The sequence below is a fragment of the Myotis yumanensis genome, unplaced genomic scaffold (genome assembly GCF_028538775.1).
Source record: "Myotis yumanensis isolate MYYU_CA2020_CCGP unplaced genomic scaffold, mMyoYum1.0.hap1 SCAF_10, whole genome shotgun sequence".
NCBI classification, from domain to species: domain Eukaryota; kingdom Metazoa; phylum Chordata; class Mammalia; order Chiroptera; family Vespertilionidae; genus Myotis; species Myotis yumanensis.
Genome location: NW_027223761.1, coordinates 17,838,479 through 17,853,374, shown reverse-complemented (window position 1 = coordinate 17,853,374; position 14,896 = coordinate 17,838,479). Strand labels below are relative to the sequence as shown.

The 14,896-nt window shown below is 49.1% G+C and overlaps 1 protein-coding gene across 1 annotated transcript in view; it reads right to left on the bottom strand.

Moving 5' to 3' along the window:
- PTPRJ (protein tyrosine phosphatase receptor type J) overlaps nucleotides 1-14,644 on the bottom strand; it is a 139,488-nt gene extending 124,844 nt beyond the window's left edge. Inside the window, exon 1 of the mRNA XM_070428014.1 lies at nucleotides 14,346-14,644. Coding sequence (XP_070284115.1) covers nucleotides 14,346-14,606 — 261 coding nt within the window. The 5' untranslated portion in view covers nucleotides 14,607-14,644. The remainder of the gene's footprint in view (nucleotides 1-14,345) is intronic.
- Nucleotides 14,645-14,896: the final 252 nt, after the last annotated feature.

The following is a 14,896-nucleotide window of genomic DNA, read 5'->3' as shown; positions in this document are numbered from 1 at the left end:
TGGGACTGAGAGGCAGTAAACTAGGACTCTAATTGATTATAACTTGGGAATAATAACAGCACCAGGTCATGGTTCTTCTTTCAACTTGTCCGTTCAACAAACACCCTTTTGGGGGCTGGCTCTGTCCTAGGCATGAGGGATGGAGCAGAGAAGCAGGCAGGCGAAACCCCTACCTCCTGCAGTTACTACTCCAGAGGGTGGGAAAACAAACAGTCAACTAATAAGATAGTTCCAAGTGGTGATAAGGATGGAGGAAATGAAGCCGGATAATGGGATAAGTGTCTGTCTGGGCAAGAACAAATAAGGCCTGAGAAGAAGCCAGGGGGATCTGGGGGAGAACAGGCAAGGAGAACCCCCAAGGGAGAGGCGGGGGGGCCAATGTCGACCATAACAAAGCCAATGTGACTGCAGTCCCTAAAATAGGCGAATGGATTACGTTGGAGGGGAGGGACCTGATGATCTGATCTGAGGTTCCCTCCCCTTATAGGCCATCATCTGGGTTTATCTACCTGCAATGTGAAGGCACAGAGGGCCTTCTTTTATTTATTTTTTTATTAATCTTTGCACGAGGGTATTTTTTTCCATTGACTTTTTTTTAAGAGAGTCGAAGGGAGGAGCAGAGGGGGAGAGAGAGAGAGAGAGAGAGAGAGAGAGAAGAGAGAGAAATAGTGATGTGAGACACATCAATTGGTTGTCTTCCATATGTGCCCCAATCAGGGCCGGGAATCAAACCTGCAACCCAGGTACATGCCCTTGGCCAAGAATCGAACCCGCAACCCTTTGTCAGTCCACAGGCCAACGCTCTAACCACTGAGAACACAGGCCAGGGCACAGAGTGCTCTCAGCAGTGGAATAACACATCTTTGTGGGACCAGAAGTCTCAGCATGGAAGTAAAAGCACCTGCACAGGGCAGCCACCTCATAAAGGGCTTTCCCCTGGTTTCCCTTCTCCTGGGGCCACTACCTCCACACAACCCTGGACAATCGTGCCCTTCCTGGGCCTGTTTCAAAAAAAAAAAAAAAAAAAGTTTTTGTCTCAGTGGTTCTCAACTCTGGCTGCACATTAACCTCACAGGAGGAGTTTGAAAAAATTATAAAACCACAATGCCGGGGCTGGTGCATGCCCCTGGTCAGGAGTGGGGGCCTCCAGTGTTTTCTGAAAGCTCTCCAGGCAGCCTGGTTGAGAAGAGCCCACCTAAAGGGGTTTTGAGGGCTTTCTTCCCCTCGGCGGTGTCAGTACTGGGAGAGGGGCCCAAAGACACAACATGCTACCTTTTGAGATAGCAGGTTCCTCCTCACTGAAGACAGTCAAGCAAAACCCACTTTCTCAGGGATGAAACTAAAGAACTGGACACTCTTAAAAGATCCCTTTCCAAAAAGATGTTTATGGTTTTATGACTTGCTGAGTGACCCTCCAGTGAGCCAAGCCATAGGCCTTAGAGCCATCAGCTGTAACCCAAAAGAGCAAATAAACAGCAAGGGTGCCACCCTTTGCCTTTCTTATGTCCATGGCAGATATCATCAACTGACCCCAGTGCTCTCTCCTGCTAGCAAGGCATTCCACGTGGTCTAAGAACCCCTTCTATACAGGGCCCAAGCAGCCACTACCAATCACGCCAAGACAGACACAATCTGGAACCCACTGGTCTTCCCTGGCCTAATATCCCTAAGTCCTTTCCCACTCTGACATTCTTTTAGGCCAGCAGTTCTCAACCTGTGGGTCGCGACCTCTTTGGGGTCGAATGACCCTTTCACAGGGGTCGCCTAAGACCATCAGAAAACACATATATAATTACATATTGTTTTTGTGATCAATCACTATGCTTTAATTACGTTTAATTTGTAACAATTAAATTGGGGGTCACCACAACATGAGGAACTGTATTAAAGGGTCGCGGCATTAGGAAGGTTGAGAACCACTGTTTAGGCAATGATCCCCTTATCTTCTCACTAGCAATGATTAACCACCAAGGCCCATGGCATTGAGCTCTGCTGGTTCCAGACAGTGAGATCACACATTCCATCCCTGAGGGTGGGTTTTGCTTTATATCCTGAATCTCAGGCTTTTTGTCCTCCCAGGTGGCATCTCCCCGCACCCCAGGCAGCTGTACCCCAAACATTACTGAACAGGGCTAGGGTAGATTCAATGACTAGCTCATATATTCCCTGGAAAAGCTCATCAAAGCAAGAGCCCTGTGCCATCACTGACTGTTGAAACAATAATACAGACAGCAGCTGGCATTAGGAAGCACTTATGCCAGGCACCATGCCGGGCTTCCCCTACATTTTCTCAATGAATCTCGACCGTGATCTTCTGACGTGTTTGTTTATCCCCATTTGGCACATGAGAAAATTCAGGTTTGAAAGTTGCTGTGGGTCACAAAGCAGTAGAAGGGAGACCATGGAGGAGCCACAGCCCTGGCTCTGACCGAGTCCCTTCACCCCTCTGTGCCTCTTCCCTAACAAGAGCCCAGCCCAGCCATGTGAGACAGCCCAGCAAGCGTCCCGGGATAGCTGGCTGGAACTTGGGCAAAAGAATAGACAACAGCCCTAGCCATTTTTGCTCAGTGGATAGAGCATCGTCCTGTGGACCAAAGGGTCCCGGGTTTGATTGCGGTCAAAGGCACATGCCCAGGATGCAGGCTCAATCCCCAGTAGGAGGCGTGCAGGATGTTTCTATCTCTCTTTCCCTCTCCCTTCCTTTCTGAAATCAATAAAAATATATTTTAGAAAGAGAATAGATAACAGTATGTCCTGGCCAGGTCTAACCCACTCTGAGCTGGGAGTCCTTTTCCGGCTTCACAAAGGGGTGTATTCCTGAAGAGCCCTGTGAACAGGGAGCTCTCAGGAAGCCACCGCTCCTGCCTCTGGTGGGCAGCAGCATCCTTTCACGGGGGGTTCTGGGTTTCCTCTCCTGCCTCATTCCTGCTGGTCTCCCCACCCCTGGCTCTGAAGGCATTATCTCCAGGTTTCTGCCATGGAGCCTCTAAACTCTCTAAAAGCTGAAAACGCTCCAGGGAGCTGGTGGGAGGGGGAACTTGGCAGTGAATCTCTTTGTAATGGGATCTCCCTCTGTCTGGTCTATCCCTTGTGTGGAACTTGGCACATTTGGCCTCAAGGCTCCTAATGAACACGGGAGCCTTCCCTCAACTTCACATCCCCAGCAGCAGAGCTTAGCACCACACATATCACATTAACACCGGCTTCCTTTCCCACCCGGGCAGGCTGGGGAAACTGCCAGCTATTCCACTCCGTGGAGGAGGAAACCCGGGCTGAGAACGCAGGGACAATGTGGCCCAGGAGTCCACTGGGTGCAGAGACTCCCAGCTCAGAGCTCGCTCGGCACAACATCCCCAACAAGTGCTCCCCGAACAAGCAGGGAGCTGGATGTGAATCCTCTTTGAGACCTAGCCACCTTAGATACCTGTCACCTCTGTCAATGCTCTTGTTAGACCTAGAGTCTCACTGCGAGGAAGTCAATTCCTGGATCACATGGAAATGGAAGGACAGCAAGCAGTCCCACACAAAGTCACCAGAGCACAGGCCTCTATACTGCTACTTCAAAACAGGAGATGCCTAACCGGACGGTCTCCACCAGGCTGCTTTCCCTCGGGGCACATTTGGCAATATCTGGAGACATTCTCAGTTGTCACAAGTAAGGGGTGAGGGGTGCCTCTGGCACATAGCAAGCAAAGGCTAGGGAGGCCTCTTAACTCCCTACAGTGCACAGGGCAGCCTTCAAACAACAAATATCAGGCCCCAGTGTCTGCGGTTGAGAAACCCTGGTCTAAAGGAAGAGAAACTGTCCCACCCGCGCCAACCACACTGTCAGACAGCTGCAAAGCCAAAATGCCAGACTCCAGGGGAGAAGGAGGCTGAGGGTTCTGTGTGTGACTCTGTGATCGGAGAGAGGCGGAGGGTCTGAGTCTTACCCCACACCCAACGCACTGTTTCTTTTCTTTATAATGTTTACTGATGTTTAATATGTGCTGAATAGTTCTTTGTGATCCATACTGATGTTATGTACTTCCTCTAACAACCTTAGAACTGAGTCACATGATGACAGGATCACCCTATCTCATCGATAAGAAAACGGAGGCACAGAGAGGTTTAACAACATGGTCAAGGCCATACAAGGAATTCCTGCCCAGGAATCTGGCTCCAGGGCCCGAGCTTGTCCCCATTGCATTCAACTGCCTCTCGGTCCCATGAGCAAGCCCACAATGAGACAGTCAACGAAGGTGACTTCATGTCTGATGTCCACTCTCCTAGGGACAGACTCCCAGTAGCCAGATACAATGAAGCCAACTTGGAGGTTATTGTTGATTTTAGAGAAGCCCGGGTCAGGGCTATGAAAACAATTTCACATCAGGTCTGAACTCTCATGAGAATAGAGGATCAGAGGATAAAGGGAAAGGTGGGCTCAGGTAGAGTGGTTTGCAGGATGAGATGAACGTGAGGGACGGGGGCAGGCATGAGGTCACATGATGGGCATGTGGTGATGAGGCCCAGCTCCATGTAGCAGGGTCAGGACAGAGATTTAAAAGAGATGAGCGAGGCTGGACCTCAAAGCTGTGCTAGATCTCAAAGCGGTGGCTAGTGCCTGTTTAATAATTCCTGCCTGACGTGAGGGCTGGAGGATTGGGATGGCCTCACCAGCAGGGAGAAAGGCAAGCAGGGTTGTTATTCTCCTTCAGGGAAGGTTGGCTTGGGCAATGAGGCCTCTGCTGAGATCTCCTGTTCTGGCTTAATTAGCATTATTCTCTTTTAGAGACAGCTATGATTCAAAGTGAGCATAGAACAACCAATTCAGATACCCTTCTACCAGAGCTCCCACCCCTACATCCCCTAGTTTCTCTTCACACAGTAGAATTTGGTGGCCACTTCAGACAACAATACCCCTTCCTAAGGGACCTCTTCCTGCACCAGCGGCTACATAATGGTTTTCAGCTACAGGGGGCAGTGACGACACACAGCTAGGACTTTATACTGGTTTCCACTGTCACTACAAACAGAGTCCACCTCCACCCCCAACCCTGCACCTTCCACCACTCCATTCCCTATAAATAGTAGGCCCTAGCCCCAAGCATGTCAAACTTGCAGCCGGCGGGCCACATGATTGTTTGCGGCCTGTCGGCTGCAAGTTTGACATGCTTGCGTTTGACTCAGTGGATAGAGCATCAGCCTGCAGACTGAAGGGTCCTGGGTTCAATTCCAGTCAAGGGCACATACCTCAGTTGTAGGCTCCTCCCCAGCCCTGGTTGGGGCACGTGCAGGAGGCAACCAACCAATGTGTTTCTCTGTCTTTCCCTCTCTCTAAAAATCAATGGAAAAATACCCTCGGTTGAGGATTTAAAAAAAAAAAAAAAAAAAGTAGCTACCAGGGTTTTTTGGGCAATGACTGAACCCATGATAAGAAATTTATGTCATGTGGAATTCAGTACACCACACACACGTGTACTGAATTGAAACAAGTTTTATGACACAATATTTATCCCTTTTATTTGCAGTAAACTCTGCCATGTTCTATTCTATCACTTCTTACTGCTGATCACCACTCATTAAACTGATTTTCATGACCTATGGTTTCAAATATACTAGTACTGCTCTACAGCATGCAAATCTATGATCTGGTTTTTCAAACTTCTTTAAAAGCACATTTTCTGAAACATATTAGGTGGAACTATGCACGATAGTCCAAGTACCAAAAACAGTAATTTCAGCCAAAACCGGTTTGGCTCAGTGGATAGAGAGCCGGCCTGCAGACTGAAAGGTCCCAGGTTCGATTCTGGTCAAGGGCATATACCTAGGTTGTGGGCACATCCCCAGTAGGAGATTGCAGGAAGCAGCTGATCGATGTTTCTAACTCTCTCTCTCTCTCCCCCTTCCTCGCTGTAAAAAATCAATAAAATATATTTTTTTTAAAAAACAGTAATTTCATATGGTTCAAACTAATGATTATGTATGAATCTAACTAGAGGACTCAACTGCCCAATTTGTCGCTTACATGCTAATTCAACATTTGAGCAATGTTCAAAACTGGGCTACACTACGAAGGTACAGTATTATCATGCAAAATACAGATGACACCTGAATTGGACAAGTCACTTAGTCTGAGCCACACCTTCAGGAGGAATAATAATGAGCTCATATATGTTGAAGGCCTGTAAACTATAAGGTAGAAATAATTTTTAAAGATTTTCTGAAGTAGTAAATTATGCCAGTCTCCCAGCAAAATAAGATAATGAAACAACAGCCAACATCTTTGGAAGGTTTGTTTCATGATAAGATCTTGTTATGCATATTGATTTAATCCTCAAGACCCTATGAGGTAGGTATTCTTGTTGTCCCCATTTTCCAGATGAGAACAAACGAGGCTCCAAGCATTAGAAGAGCTGGCCCAAGGTCACACGGCTAGCAAACAGCCTCCAACGCCAGTGCACACAGCACTGGGCTGCCATGTCCCTCCATACCTGTAACCAACCCACAGGAGCAGGTCCCAGGGGGTCCACCCATGTGGTCCACTCTCAGTAAGGAAGGAAGAACCCCCAGGACACAAGGACAGGAAATATAGGATCAGAGAATAAAGGGAAAGGTGATCTCAGGTAGAGTGGTTTGCAGGATGAGATAAACTCGAAGAACGAGGAACGGAGGCAGGCATGAGGTCACATGATGGGCATGTGGTGATGAGGCCAAGCTCCTGAGCCAGCAGCAGGAAATGTAAGATCACCTTGCTGCCATGGAAACGGGTGGCAGTCAGCACAGACTCCCTGGGCCTCCCATCTCCCTCCCCTCTCCCGCAATATAACCAAGGGTTACGTCTGTAACTTGCAGTTGTTGGCATAAATACTCCTCTTAGCCCTACACAAAATGTACCCAGAGACTCCTAGGAGGTGGCCACAGCCAAGCTGGCCAGGTCGCAAGGTAAAGAAAAGTGCTTAAGCCAATGCAAGCCTGTTTTTGTTTTGTAAAGGATGTGGTCAGTATCCCTATGTTCCTTTGGGGCTAGAACCACAATGGCCACTCCAGTCATATCTCGTGGTCATTTGTTAATTCAATTCTATTCACTTGTCAAATGAGAAATAACTTAAATTGTGCTATCGGGAAGACTTTATTGCTCCTCATTACATTATTTTAATACATACATACACGAGTTGTTTAATACATACATACACAGGTATGTATGTACACAAACCACTGTGGGTTTAATCTCTTTGTAGCATAATTTTAACAACTCATAAGTATGGCCTTTTGCCCTAACTTTAAAATGTAATTCGAGTAAATGGAATATTTTGTAAGTTGTTCATATACTTCTATATCCAGTCACAAGGATCTTTAACATAATGTGATCTTACTTATCTAACTGTCCTGTGTGAGAGGAAATCCTTTTCTTTTTTAATCCTCACCTGAGGACATGCTTATTGATTTTAGAAAGAGGGGAAGGGAGGGAAGGAAGGAAAAAGGGAAGGAGGGAAACCGGAAGGGACGGAGAGAGAAACGGATTGGTTTCCTTCCCGTAGGTGCCCTGACCAGAAATCGAACCCACAACCTTTCAGTGTGGGGGACAATGTTCCAACCAACTGAGCCACAATGGCCAGGTCAGCACAGACTATTATTATTGGCATTTTAGAAACGTGAACAACAAGGATCAGAACAGTTAAGGCACCAGTCCAAGATCACACAGCTAGTTAGTGGTAGAGCCAGGATTTCAACCAGGCTGCTTGGCTCCAAGTTCTATACTCACTTCACCATCCAGGGATCTGTGTTCCTGAGAAACAAGGGCTGTATCTAAAATAACTGGAAATATATATATTTGCACAACAAATGAAACCAAAACAGTAACTTCCTTAATTCCAAAGATCTTGTGCAAATGGATAACAAAAGGTAACCTTTTTTTTTTATTAATGAACAGGAGTTAATTTTAAAAGGGGGAGGGGGGAAGAGAAAGATATGCAAATAGCCCAAAATGAAGGGGAGAAGTGCACAACTCGAAATTATAAATATAATTTCTTTTTAAAATAAAGAAAAAATTATTAATAAAAGTAACAGAATACAATTTTTCACCTCAAAATTTAACAATCTTCAATTCACCTAATGGTATGGAGAAACACTGTCCAAACCTATGGGGGCAGGTACAAACTGAGATAACATTTCTGGAGGACAAGTTCACAACAGAATCAAATTTTTAAATGCATATACCCTCTAATCCAGCAATCCTAAAATTAAAAACTTACTCTATGAGTATCCTCATGAAGGTTACATGAAAGATGCACCAAAGACATTCTCTGAAGTATGATGCGTAAGAGGAGGGGAGAGAGACTAAAATTAACTAGTGTCCATTGACAGAGGATGGTCAACTAAATTATGGTTCATTTCACATCATAATAATAGGCAGTCATTTTTTAAAATGAGTTAAAGCTATTGGTACAAATATGAAATCATCGTTAAGATAACTAAGTAAAATTAAAAGCCTAAGTATGTTTTTAGAAAGATGAACATAGATACTTGTCTACATTACAGAGAAACATTTTTTTTTTTTTTCCCTAGAAGGAAAGCAAGGATCCCAATGGGGTTATCTTTAAAGAGGATGGGTACTGTTTTGTTACCCAGTTTTAGATTGCATGGTTTTTAACCTGGCTCTCATGGGCTATTTTAAAGTTTTTATGCCCCTGGCTGGATAACTCAGTTGGTTAGAGCATTGTCCTGATACACCAAGGTTGCAGGTTTGATCCCTGGTCAGGGCACATACAAGAGGCAATTCATTAATGCATAAATAAGTGGAACAACAAATTAATGTCTCTCTCTTTCCCTTCCTCTCTCAAATTAATAAATACAATTATTTTTTTAAAGCTTCTATGAAATCCCTGCAATTGGATACAAAATTATAAATTTTCATTTCTTCGGGGGAGAGAATTCTTCCCCTTGTACATGCTCTGAGGGTCTCATACCTCCCCCTCCCCAGAAAGAGTAAGAATCACTGTGTTATGGACTCCAAATTGGTGCTAAGTTTTCACTCATTCACTTACTCAGAAGCCATGAAACAACCATGGGCCGGGACCCGGCACAAGCACCCAGAAAAACACACCCCATGCCTGCCCCGCAGAAGGAGATAGTTTGTGGCATAAAAACGACATTGTCTGCTCAAGCCTCAGAAATGGCAGCCGGGTACAGCTTCCCTCAAACAGGAAGAAGGAAAAGTGGAACTGAAAATTATTTGCATGTTTAAAATTAGACCTTCTGTGGGAGCTGACACTAGCTTGCTTTCAAAATGCCCCCCATCTGCTGCCCCACTGCCACCCCTCACCCAGGCATTTACATGCCATGGAAATTCTGAGACAATGGGAAGACTGCAGCTTCACTAATAAAGAAGTAATAACAAATTTCCTACAGCTCCCGTCCTCCGAGGGGTCACCAGAAACGCCAATGGAAAGCCAGCCATGCGAGGTCGGGATAGAAATTGCTCTGCGCGTCCCTTGTCTGAGGTAGCCGCCACTCCAGGGGTCGCCACGGAGACTCACCACTCCTCTGACAAATCCTGTGCCAGCCCTTTCTCTGCAGGGACAACAAGGACATCACACGCACGGCCTATCTCCCAAGTGTGGCCAGTTAGCTGGGGCTACGGAAGAAACCTCTCACCCCCAAGGCCTTGCAAGGCGGGCTGCTTTTCTTGTTCAGCACACGGCCTCCACTCGGTGCCTATATTTTCCAAACTTCAGCAATGTATCACCTGTACAGTTTGCCAGAACCACACCATCCTTCTAAAATTATTCCACCATATTTTTCCATAGCTCACCTTTTTATTCTATTTGAATACACGTGTTTACTATGACCCTACAGATAGCCTCATTCTACCTATAAAATCATGGGCTCGATAGGCAACTTACAATTTTTAATACTGATACCTCCCCCCGCAAAAAATAAATAATTCTTAACATTTAAAAGAATGTTTTGGGACTGAGCTAAGTTGATCTTGCACAGCCCCCCAGGAAACACGCTGTGGAAAATGCTTGGTAAGTATTTCTTATATAAACTGGCGATCTGAAGCCCCACTTCTACTCCCCCAAATAGCAGCAGCCACAACTAGCAATTGAACGGTGCCTTAGATTGTACATAGCAGTTCCTGTTCTATCTTCTTTGATCCTCTCAACCGCCCAGGGGAGCAGGAAGTGTTAGTCCCATTTTCCAGATAAGGAAATGCGGAGTCTCAGAGGTTAAGTGACTTGCCCAAGTTTATGCAGCTACTACTAGTAAGTGGCAGAGCACGAACTTGAACCCAGGTGTTCCCATACCAGACCCCACTCTGTCTCCACTTGCCTCGTAAACTCAGGCTCCCAAAGAACCATGAGCAAGAAAGAGGGTCCCTGGGTTGTCGGCGTTACAAACGGAGCAGATGCTACAGGGTTTAGGATGCAGAAAACCCAGAATGACTCCCAGCCCCTTCAGGGTCCAGGCCCCACAAGCCTGTCCTTCACCACGGAAGTCTCCCCTCTTGGTGGCACGCTCTTGGTTTAAGACCTCCTCTTAAACACGTGACTTCTCCCAGCACCGGACAGTAACCTGGGGCCATGGAGACATGGGGCTGGGCTCTGGCACCTATTACTTATGAGTCTTTGGTAACTTCTGAACCTGTTTTCTCAGATAAAATGGGAACCTGACAACATCCAACTCTTACTATTTCTGAAATGACCAAATGAGGAAATGCGTTGAAGCCCTTAGCACAGTGCCTGCCACGTGCAATGGTACCTATTAATTACAATATCACCAACACCATTATGTTAGGAGGGAAATGCACAGAAAATTGCCTCTTACACTGCACTCAAAATAATTCCCTTGGCCGAGCAGTGAATGAACTAAGAAGTAATTGCTGATGATGTGCTGGCTAAACCTAGGCCTACAGTCACTCAGCAACTCTGCCGAGGCCTCAACCCAAGCAAAAATTACTTTTAGGAGCTAAATAACCTCTTTGCTGACCAAAATTGCTCACTCGGGAGCCAGGATTCATTCTCCCTGCCTAGGAAGGCTTGGGCATTCCACAGTCCTCTTTATCATGGGGCTGAACTTGAAGTCAGCTCAAAGTCATAGTCTAACCATAAACCAATTTGCTCTGTTTTCTTAAACTGTCTGCAAACAGAACATAACCATTTGGTTTTTCCGTTGTTGTTCTGAAACAAAACAGAAATATTTAAAGTCACCCATATGAGAACTTAACAAGCAATATCAAGAGGAGTCAAAATATTTTTCATGCTGTGGATGAAGCAGGTAGGTAAGCAGGCTCAAGGATTAGCTAGAATAGAGAATAAATAATTATTATTCCCTAGTAAACAAGAAAGCAAAGAAAAAGCAAACCCACAACACTATAAACCAACAAAACAGCTGTCAGTCTCCAGCTTTTTTTTTTTTTTTTTTCAAAGCAGCCCACTATCAAGCTGATCTTATAAAGAATCTGTCAGGACTACATTTCTGAAGAGAAGGAGGCGGAGGTGGGGGGAGGGGTCGCTTTGTCACACTGCCTAAAACATACACATAAACCAAAATTAGTGTGCAAAAATGCTGGGAGCATGGGTGGAGTCAGACCGTGCTACCAGCAAAGTCCTCATGCTGGTATCATCTCCGACCGGCCTTCCTGTCTTGGAGAAGGGGAATGGGACTCCAGTTTCAAAAACTGCTTTCCCAGACCTACTAAGCACTGAGCCCTCCAGCATCTCAGCCTTCCAGCTTCCACATCCGACCTCATTCATGTCCCAATAGAACTGCGTCTTTTCCATGACTTGTCCATTTTCTTAACCTGCTAGAGTCGATTCCATTCTAACACATACACACACACACACACACACACACACACACACACACTATCCAAACCACATGAAATCAATCCAGTATCAGAGAGGTAGTCAGGTACCTTCACCCACATTTCCTAAATGCACAAGCTTCAGAAATCTCAAATATGACTTCCAACTTCAAACATGATTTGATGTTGAACAATTCAGTTTACATTCACAGTTTCAGGAATATGCACAATGAGGACGGACGGTACATAAAGTTAAAAGTAAGAGCAAAGTGAAAATATGGCGCGGGCACACACTCAGAGCATCATGAAAATACGAGGCACAGGCAGGCGACACAGGTTCCAGACTCAACATCTCTACAGTCTTGCCAAGTGACCTCAGCCTGCTCACTGTCTTCTCTGGGCCTCAATCGCCTCATCTAAAAGAAATAAGGGGTTACCCTGGCCGGGTGGCTCAGTTGGTTGAAGCATCATCCTGTACACCAAAAAGCTTGCAGGTTTGAATCCCAGTCAGGGTACATACCTAGGTGGTGGGTTTGATCTTTGTTTGGGGCGAGTACGGGAGGTAACCAATCGATGTTTCTCTCTCACATCAATGGCTATCTTTCTATCTCCCCCCCCCCCCCCCATCTCTCTAGGATTAAAAAATAAAATACAGGGTTTGAGCTACCTTAAAAGTTGGTTCAGTTCAAAAATGCACTGATTCCCTGAAATATCTAATTTCAAAATGAACTGCCAAATGTGGATTTGGGAGATGCTTTTTAGACTTTCTATTTTATAACATATCCCAAAATGAGAAATAGAGTCCTCTTGTGTTTTCACAGAACAAATTAGAGCAGAAGGAACTGTCTGAATAGGGGACAAGTGTAGGGTGGCGGCAACATGCTGCTGAAATACAAGGAAGGATTGGGCAAGAAATAAATTTACCCAAGAAATGTTTTGCTGGTTCAAAGCATAGCTAACAGCCACCACGACTGAAGCAAACATATTAATAATATAACATGCATGTACCAAATCAAACTAAAATAAGTGAAAATCGAGGATTTCTTTAGTATAAACTTTGGCGCATGCCATCTTCATTTATGAGGCCTTTTTTTTTTTAATCTCATAGGTTGCTCTCCACAAGCTTCCTTACAGGAAGAGGGAGATGATCACCCACTCGCCCTTCATGATAATCCCATCTGGACACCGTCTGATGTCTTCAAAGCTCTTTCAGACACTGGCCAGGGGAAGCCCCCAACAATCTCTGGGGCAGGTGGTGGTCCCCATCCTACAAATGCTGTTAGCTGAGGATGCAGGGGCCTGAAGATGGAGAGCAAGTCCAGGCCCTACGCCTGGCCCTGGAGCTCCTTCTAACACCTGATCCAGTCTTTCCTGCAGGAGGTCCCACTGCCTCCCAGGCCTCAGGACAGCCTGTCCAGGGCCAGCTGGGGACAACTGAGAGTGGACATCAGCACCCGGAGCTCCGTCTCCGCCGGCCTGCTGGGCGGCACTACTCCCCAAGGCTGGTGCTTCTGCTCTCAGACCATCCTGTGTTTGTGCGTGAGAAGTTTTCCCCGAACCCAGGTTCTCTCCCAAGTCAATAACTCACTTCCCAGGTTTCACACATCAGCCCCTGGGAGCTCCTGTCTGTATAAAACAAGCAAGATTTTCATGAGCAAAATGCGCAGTGGGGTGTCACCAGGGCCCTCTCCGTTGCGGGTGCAAGACGGAGCGGCTCCTCGAAGGCTGTGAGGAGCCGGGCCGGGGCTGGCGCCCTGCTCTTTCACTTCTCCCTCCGGTGCCCTCTGCGAGGGGGGCGCCTCCAGCTGCCCGCCGCCCCCGGTGGGAACACCACCCAGGGGAACCGGAGCTTTCCGATCGCTCACCGCCAGGCCGGGTGCAGCACTAGCTGAACAGCGAAGCGAGGACGCTGGGCAGTGGGGGGAGAGCCGATGCCCGCCGGGCCCGAAGGAAGCCCCCAGGGGAGCAAGCGGCTTCCCCGGGAAGAGGACGGTCCGCGGGAGGGACCCCCGCGGGCGGCCCCCTGGCCCCAGGGTGGGAACTCTCCCAGGAAGCGGTGCCCTCGATCCGGAGGCCCCGCGCCTCTTCCCCCGCCCGCCGGCCTGGCCCGGTCTGGCCCCCGCCTGCCGCCGCTGCCCTTCGGCCCGGCCCCTCGGGCCCCGCAGGCCGGGTCGGCCCGCTCCGCGCCCGGCGCCCTCGGCACACACGCCCCCTCCAGCCGCCTCGGGCGGGCGAGCTCGGCCTGCGGGCGGGACCAGCTCCGGGAAGGGCGGGCCAAAGACGGCCTGGAGCCCGCGGGGGTGTCCTCGGGGAGGCTCCGCGCACCCCGGGACCGGGAGCCCGCCGCCCGCCCTCGGGTGCCCGGCAGCCGGGTAACGGGCTCGGTGTCCGGCAAGGCCGGCGGCTGCCCGCGAGCCCTTCAGGAGAGGGGCTCCAGGACTCGGGCCCTCGAACCCCCAACCCCGCAGGCGGGCACCGCAGGCAGGTGCCGGGGATGCCAGTCCTGTCCCTCCCTCGCTCCGTCCCTCCCTCCCCCGCCCGGGCCCCGGCCGCTCACCTGGCCCAGGCGACACAGCAGCAGCAGCAGCGGCAGCGCCCAGCGCAGTCCGGGCGAGCGCCGAGGGGGCCGCGCCTCCCGCGCCGCCGGCTTCATGCCCCGCGCGCCCTGGAACGTGCCCGGGCCGCGCGAGTCGGGCCCCGCCGTGCGCCCGAGCCGGGGCGCTCCGATCGCCGCTTCCAGCCACCGCCTCCGCCTCCGCCTCCTCCAGCCGGTCCGCCTAGTCCCCGCTCCGCCCGCCCCGGGCTTCCCCCGGGACATGGCAGCGGCCGCAGCCACAAGGCTGGGCCCGACGAGGCGGTCACGGGAGGGACGCGTCCCTGGGCGCGCAGGAGATTCGCGGGGCGGAGCGAGCGGCGCCCACCCCCCGTGCGCGGCGACGGGACCCCGGCTCCCGCGGCTCCGGCGGCTCCCTCTGCCTCCTCTGCTCGTCATGCGGCTCGGGCTGCAGGGAGCCGCGGCGAGCGCTCCCGCCCTCCGCTCCCCTCCCCCTCTGAATATTCATCGCTTCCTCCCGCCCGGCCGGCCCAGCGCTGCCGAGCCCCGCGGCC